Genomic DNA, 8,412 nt, shown 5'->3' on the forward strand with positions numbered 1-8,412 from the left:
CGTTAAACCCCATTTCAACTCACCTAATGTTGTATGTAATTGTTGTTATAATATTCAGAGATTCAGATGTTTCTGAACCCTATAATTCTGTTTCAGGGAGTCACTGAAGCAGGTATTATGTCTAATAGGAGGCGTGGTCACCATGTGTATTGTGACTCTCGTATGCTGATGAGGATCCCAATCAGGATGAAGCAGAGAGACTGAAAAGATGAAAGAAGACTGTTTTGTAGCATGCTTAGATTATTACACTGTTCATTCAATGATGAGGCTACCATGTGGCCAGAGGTGCTGGGTGTGAGAGTCAGTCCTTGGTTTAGCTCCTAATGTATGGTCACAGAATGAAGAATCAATCATTGATTGAGTGCCCATGTTAGGTCACAGGGTGGTGGCAGTACTGGTACTAGTGGTAGTGGGGATCTGAGGGAGTTGTGAGAATATTCTGCTCAGTTAATCTTTTCTTTTGTCAACAGCCACAGGCTGAGATAGGATTATTACTTGCTTTGCCAGCAACAGAATGATCGGGTGGTCAGGCTCCCTGACTTGGTTGACACATCGTATCCCAATTATGCTACAAAAGTCGACAATGCTTGTTGTGAGAGGTGACTAACGGGAGCGGTTGGTCAGACTCACTGACTCTGTTGACACCTGTCATCGTATCTCAGTAGCGTAGATTGATGCTCGTGCTGATGATCACTGGATTGCCTAGTCCAGAATTGATCATGTGCAGACCACCGCTATAAAGCTGGAATATTGTTGAGTGCGGCATAAAACAACCAACCAAAGCACAGTAGTATATTTTACTATTCTAAATAAATAAGATTATTTAAAAATGCCCATCAATGCATAGCGATGTGTCTGAATTTATAAGTAACACATATGGAATTATTTTCAGATACTGTTTCAATAATAATCAAACTGTCAACATTGTTGTTTCACAAAAGGACTGCAGGTCTCACAATAAAATGAGAGGGTAATGTCAATCACTGGATTATCTGGTCCAGGTTTGATAATATACAGACTTCCACCATTAAGTTGAGGGCAGAATTTAACAATAACAAATATAAACATTTCTTTTACAGTAAGAAATAGTCATATGAAACTAGAGGGATTAGTTATATAGATTATATACATACTTTGTTAATTATGCAGATCTTTGGTGCCAGTTTGGACTCTCATAGTGTTTACATGGTTGATATATTTGAAGAAAACTCTTGAACTGAAAATGAGGAGAAAACAATGATTAAAGACAGTTCCTTGGAATATAGTCTTTTATGACACTAATGGCTCCTAAAAATCAGGGAGGCTTATTTCTATATGAAACAAAGAATGATTTTGTGCAAAAAATATAAAAAATAATATACTGGTAGGGGCATTGGTGTTTGGCACATGTGGTGTTTTCCACAGATGTTTTTATTAAAACCTACCCTTGTGGTCAAAATGAAGTGTATGGACTCATGTCTAAAGTACTCAACATTTGTTAAGGATCACACCTTTAGTGACAATTTTCATCCTTAGCAAACATTGAATAGTATGTTAGATGTGAAATGTAATTATGTTTTTTTAATACTCTGGTTGAAGTCTCTCAGTAACTCACACTTTGATACAGGCATAATAGCTTGGTTGTATGCCCAATACTTTCTGTTAATATTTGTGTTCAGATTTTTCTTGAAAACTTTGAGATCATGATAAAAATACATCAATGGTATATTATTAAAAGAAAATATTCAACATATTATAATCTGTTGTTATATTTGGATGTACAGTGTATTTCTTATTTTAGGAATGTTTTTCATCTTTTAGAGTTTTATACAGTTTTCCTGAAGTCTTTTAAGTATCAAGAGTTATGCAAGTCAGATGTCAGAAGGATCAGTCTCTTGTGTTGAGATGTGTACAAATATCCAATGAATTCTCCTGAAATATAATGTGTAGAAAGAAATATAAATAGGTTGCTTTTTTATAAAAATACAAAATGATGAGAATTAATATTTACACCAGACAGAGATTTTAAAAGTCATCTCAAATCAGTCTTCCAATTGTAGTTTGTAGACACGGTGACTTAAGTGTTAACAGTACAGGTGGCAGAAACTTTTTATGACAGAGATTAGTGATGTCATTTGATTATGATGTCATTTTTTATAAATGCCTGACATTGTCAAATAGTGATTGGTATAGAGATAGTGTTATAGTTTTGATAAAAATAGGACAGACATTTTTAACTGAAATCTGATGTTGCACCTAAAGATAAAAACATAGTCAAATGTGTGTGATAATGCAAGATTTTAGAAGTCACTTTTTTGTTATTTTCTTCGCATCATTTATTATGGTGAAATGAAGGCTGTTGTCAGTCTAGCTGTGTCATATGTACATTGACAGTTCATATACATGCATGTTGCATAAGATGTGAATGAATATCAGGTGTCATTAGTCTTTCATCAGGGTACGTCATAATAGCTTGAAATATACATAAATACAGTGATACGTCACTGATTTCAGCCAGTTTGTATTCATCAATAAATACATGAATATATACTGAGGAGAAAAAAGTAAAGAATCACATGTAAGCACAAGTGTTCCTAATTTTTGTCAGGTTTCTTCATTGCGTGAGACAAAGTTTGTGAAGAAACCTGGGAAAAAAAATAAAGGAACACTCGTACATTCATGTGATCCCTTTTTTTAATTTTATGTGGGTTTCGGTTGAGATATCTACAGGAACACATGATAACTCTGTATGTGTTACAACATGGTACAGTTCATTTACATGTTCGAAACAATATTACGACTTATCATAGGTCATGAAAAAGATATTATTTGTTTTGTAGAATCATTAATCGAATGTAATCCTGTATTCTGTACCTGATATTAAGAAATGTTTGTTTTTATTGTGGTAAAATTCAATTTATATTTTAATCTTCTTTAAGAACTTGGAAGAGGTAGGAAGGATAACTATATGGACAAACAACTTTGTGACATTTTGGTGTAGGCTCGAAGACCGTTATCAAGCAAAGGAGGGATAAAGAAGCATGATAATGAAGAAGCATATATGCAAATGTGAGATATTTGTACACTTCAGTCGGGGATTAGGACTACAATGGCTTAGGGAATCCAGCAACAATAGCCAGACATTGCCTAAGTTTATCACTTGCACTCTGAAGACCCGTGTTCGATTCCAAACATGAGTACAATGTAGGAAGCCCATTTCTGGTGCCCCACAATGACATTGCTGGAATATTGCAAAAAGTGATGCAAAACTAAATACACTCACTCACTCATCGTCTGCTTGATATGAACCTTCACCGAAAAATCATCCCCACTGTAATCTAGACGTTGTTTATCCATATATTGTTATCCTTCCTTATATATCAATATGATTAATACCATGGTCGGTGGTTGGAAAGTGTACACATGTTTTATTGAGAACACTCCAGATGATTTCCATCGGAATTGTTTTGTTGTGTATTTCTGTAACACTGGTCAGAATATTGCTTACGGGAACAGAAATTATATTTATTCCAATAGTGTTTCTCTTTCCTGTTAATGACTGAGTTGTGTATCATATTCTCCTCATACCTGTCATTTTATATATGTGCAAAAAATTATATTTTATCACTTATTAACATAATATTTCATCATGAGAAACTGTATGACTTTTGATAAAACATGGAGGTACTTCCTGTATTTGATTTTGGTAATGCTTATGCTCCAGATACTTTAGTTGCTGAGGGAAATTAAAATATTTCCATATCAGAATTATCTGTTTGACTAGATTTTGTATGTCACTTAGCTTTGTCCATGTTTATTACCAAATATCCGTCCATACCAACACAAACATCCAAACAATAATGTGTTTCTTGCCATTTAGTAATAGGAAACCAACTAGTTGAAGGGAGATAACTCCAGTTAGCTTATGTATGTACATTAGCCATTCTGACCATAGGACCATCAGTGCATCATATTTGACTAAAACCAGTTATAACTATTTTTCAATATATACTTTTTTCTTATACTTTAAATAGAGGTGTGTGCAATGAATAACCCCATGACCTTTCGTTTTAGTTATTTGTTGCCTTATTAGAATCTGTAAAGAGCAGAAAAACTGCCTCTTTCCTGTTCCTTCACTATATTTGCTACTAGTTCAAATAAAATGTACTGGCTCTTAAACAACTGGTCTCAAGTTGCATGAAAAAGAATAATTTGTTGTGGAACATATTTATTGTTTTTGCAAACTGAAGCAGGAGTTTGGACATTATTATGTTTTTGAAACATGTTGCTGATTAAGGATTAAAATAATTATTTTCCAACCAAGAATAACAACACATACACCTAAAGTCAAAGAGTGAATGAATTACAATTGTACCTCACAGGCATTTTTCAGGCATATTGTGATGAAGTCATTAATGTAGAGCTTAGACATCTTGTCAGTATAATTTGTCCTCATTTGACACAGGTAGTTTGAAAATATATATCATTTGTATATTTTAACACTGAGTATGAAAAAAATGTTGTGGTCCTAATTACATCTCTCTAAAATTGGTGTAAGTAAAGCACAAACTAATGACACCTTTGTCAATGTGTAATTGTTTATACAATCAAACTTGTGGTCATCAGAATGATGGATGTCATCTGTCCATCAGTGCCAAAAAAAAACTATGGTGCCTGAAAGCTTATTTTATTCACACCACTTAAAAAGAATATAGTGGGCACCAGAATTCAAGGGTCAGTGGAGTAATCTTATCTGCAACATTGTTTTAGTCCCGGTGGGTAACATTATTTTTCAAAACACACCCTTTGTCTCTGGTAAAACAATCCTATTTACTTCCATCTCCTGAGAGGAGTTTGGAATCCATGTGTCTACTTTTAAAAAAAAATTAAATTACTTGAATGTGATGGAAACTGATGCTGGCTGCATATGCTGGATGACTTAAAGAGACATTATAGACCATTCCAAAAAAGTTGGGGATATTCCATGTTCCACTCGCCACTGTCAATGCGTATGAGAAAAAGCAATATATATCAATACAGTTGAAACATTTCAACAGACATGGAATACAGTGGAAGATGTCTAATCCGGCACTCGTTGGGACTGAGGAAATAATCTGCTTTAGACAATGTGATGATAAATGGACAAGCCACGAAAGGTATTTGGATTTTATGCCAGTGTTGACAACTTGCTGAATTAGACAGATGCCGGGTTTGACAGCTTCTGCTGTTTATTGTCACATTTTCCCTTAATTTCTCTTCATCATCTGTTTCCTCCTTGGATTCATTGTTTACATGTTATCAATCTTGTAAATCCAATATCCCCTACTTTTTTGTTAATAGTATATGATAAAAACAGTTTTAGTTCAGTTCAGAGGAAAACATTTTAGTGTGTATTGAAGAATATTTAAAATAGTTCTGTTAATCAAAGAGCCTTCTGCAAGCAAATTAAAAATATTATGATTTTTGATATATTTATGTAATTGTGTGTGTGGAAACTTCCAATCAAACACAGAACATGGTTACAAGGTCTGTTTTGTTTATTATTGTGTATTTATGTAACCAAAGTAATAATGATATTTCTTTCATCAACCAACCATCCCTGACAACAGTTTCAGTGTCAGTCATTGATTCAACATTTCTTGCGTATTTTAATACAATGTATAATGTCATGGAAAGTCAAAAACAATCGTTTCATTACATGTCCAATGAGGATAAAGTTTTTAGTGTCTCACGGAAATAGGAAAGAATTGTAAAAATATACCTTGCATGTCTGCAGAATCTAGTCATTAAAGCATTGTGTTTTGAGATATTTGCCTGAAATAGAAGGTTGTTTGTGTGATATTCAAGTTGGTGATAAGTATATTTTTAGAATCTTGTTGTTATGTATGCCAAAGATGTTGCCAGTGGTAACTTGCAAGATTTGAGTGAAATACCACTCTCTGATGGCCCCTGTTGGGACTGGACCCATGAAGGTCCAGGCTAGAAATGATCTTCAGCAACCCATGATTGTCCTATGTAAAAGGACATTGGATGTTGGATGTAAAAGGAGGTTGGACAGGCTGACTGACTTGGTTAACACATGTCATCATATCCCATTAGCATAGAGTGATGGTCAATTTATTAATCACTGGATTACCTTTCTCTGACTCAGAGCACGGCCATATAGCCAGAATATTGCTGAGTGTGGCATAAAATTATACTCACTCTGATGGAAATGAGAGTTAGAAAAGGTCCCTTGGACAGGTTACACCTTGCAGTGAGTGACATAATGGATACTATGGTAAGACCTCGTGGGTTGGTTAATGGTACATGATCCAATCCCGACTGTGTGTTCATGATATCAGTCACAGGATCGTCTGGTCCACTGATTACTTACAGGCTACTCTAATATAGCTTGAATGTCGGAGGAGGAGATACACCTTCTCACACAGCACTGTCTGGCAGCCATATCTAACTTTGTAAGACCAAACCATGTATACAGTGTTCATTATTAATACATGAAGATGTTCTCAATGGAGGTATGTTTATAGCTGTATGGTGGCTGGGTAGCCAAGACTAATCCTCCACTAAAAATGTTAAAACACTGATTCCGTGAAGATACAAGTCCTAACCCTAAAAATCACCTCCAGCAACCAATGCTTGTCGGAAGAAGTGACAAACGGTGGTTAGTTTCAGACAAGCTGACTTGGGTTACACCCTGTTGCATATATTGATGCTGTTGATCACTGGATTGTCTAGTCCAGACTCTATTATTTACAGACCGCCTCCTTATAGCTGGAATATTGCTGAATGTAAAACTCACTGAAGGTCCAGGCGATTTCTGGTGCAGTGTATCAGTTATGTATTCTCAGAAAATGCAAAGCGTGTAAAAACTTTTCATAAGCTTATATTGTGTTCTCCTCAATGCCATGATACAGTTGGTGTTCCGTAACTCATGCTTGTCGTGAGAAACGAATAATAAGATCATGTGGTCAGATTGTCAGACTCGGACCATGATCGCCACATTCAAATTACAAGATGAACGTTCATGTCAGTCACTAGATTGTCTGGCTCACACTTCATACTCACAAACGCGGCAATATAGCTGAAATATTGCTGAGTGTGGCGTTAAACATCAAACAGACTGGCAGGCAAACAAACAAACGTTAGCTCCTCAGGTATATGACCATGAGCGCCTCTCTTTATGTAGCCACGGAAGTCTCAATAAATGTCTTTAAACGTCAGTCACTTCCTATTTGGTTTAGAAATGTAATACATGATCTCTATACACTGACGTTTTAAGTAATTGCCAAGCTCTTTTTTTCAGTCCGTGCCATCTTAAAAGACCAGATTTTGATTCATGTCATTGTTTTTGTGTGCTATGTACAATAACAAAACACTGAATATTTCATGTAAACATGTGAACGTGATTATATGTCAATTATTATGACAGTGTGGAAGATGTTGCAATTGTCCAATGTGTATTCTCAGAAGTAGGCGAGGGTTTCTTGGCAATTGTTAAAAGTGGCTTGATACTTTGTTAAGGAATATATTGGATGCTATTGTTTAAGACTGTATGTTAATGGAGAGAATTAATAAAACTGTTGCATTCATGTTTTAATGATTTGCCTTTGTTTATGATCTTTCCTTCATCATAATTATACATTTAGTCATTCTCTTGATGATTCAGGTAGGACAGGTCTTCAGTAACCTGTGCTTGTAAGAGGGCACTGTTGGAATCGGGTTGACTTGGTTGACTCATGTCATCGTATCCCAACTGCGAGTATTGATGCTCATGCTGTTGATCACTGGATTGTCTGGACAAGACTCGATTATTTAAAACGTGCCGCCATATAACTGGAATATTGCCGAGTGCTGCATTAATCAAGAAATCAACCAAGTTATTGATAGCTTCATGAAGATTGCGTTTACATTGGTCCTCAATAATAATCCATGCTCCTTGGATCCGGCTAACAAGATTTGGTTGCACAAAGGGATGGTAGTCAGATGATCGGGATACAGGGAGGGAGCAATAAGACCCCCTCTTGAACACAATTATGATTTCAAAGCGTCCAGTTCACTTTAAGCATTTCATGACAGACTACTCATCATTTTGGTTTTGACTCAAACTAAAATCATTATTTATCAAGCCAGTGTTCGGGAGATCAACGACACAAAGATGGCGATATTACAAGGAATTCATATATTTTTATGTTGTAATGAGTGAGTGACTGATTATAGTTTTCCGCCGCTTTTACCAACATTCCAGCAATGTCGCGAGTAGGGGTCACCAGAAATGGGCTTCAAACATTGTGCACGTTGGGAATCGAACCCCGGTTTTCGGGGTGACGACCAAACGCCTTAACCACTTGTACTACGCCAACACCACTGTTGTAATGAATCACAGAGACTGTCAGTATGAAGTATATGAGCAATACTACCCTTGTCAGTCGG

General features: G+C 35.8%; 1 protein-coding gene across 1 annotated transcript in view; it reads left to right on the top strand.

Moving 5' to 3' along the window:
• Positions 1-7,575, top strand: part of LOC137266429 (zinc transporter ZIP13-like) — a 65,822-nt gene extending 58,247 nt beyond the window's left edge. Inside the window, exon 9 of the mRNA XM_067801922.1 lies at positions 97-7,575. Coding sequence (XP_067658023.1) covers positions 97-169 — 73 coding nt within the window. The 3' untranslated portion in view covers positions 170-7,575. The remainder of the gene's footprint in view (positions 1-96) is intronic.
• The last annotated feature ends 837 nt before the right edge of the window (positions 7,576-8,412 follow it).

The sequence above is a fragment of the Haliotis asinina genome, chromosome 15 (genome assembly GCF_037392515.1).
Source record: "Haliotis asinina isolate JCU_RB_2024 chromosome 15, JCU_Hal_asi_v2, whole genome shotgun sequence".
In the NCBI taxonomy this organism is placed as follows: domain Eukaryota; kingdom Metazoa; phylum Mollusca; class Gastropoda; order Lepetellida; family Haliotidae; genus Haliotis; species Haliotis asinina.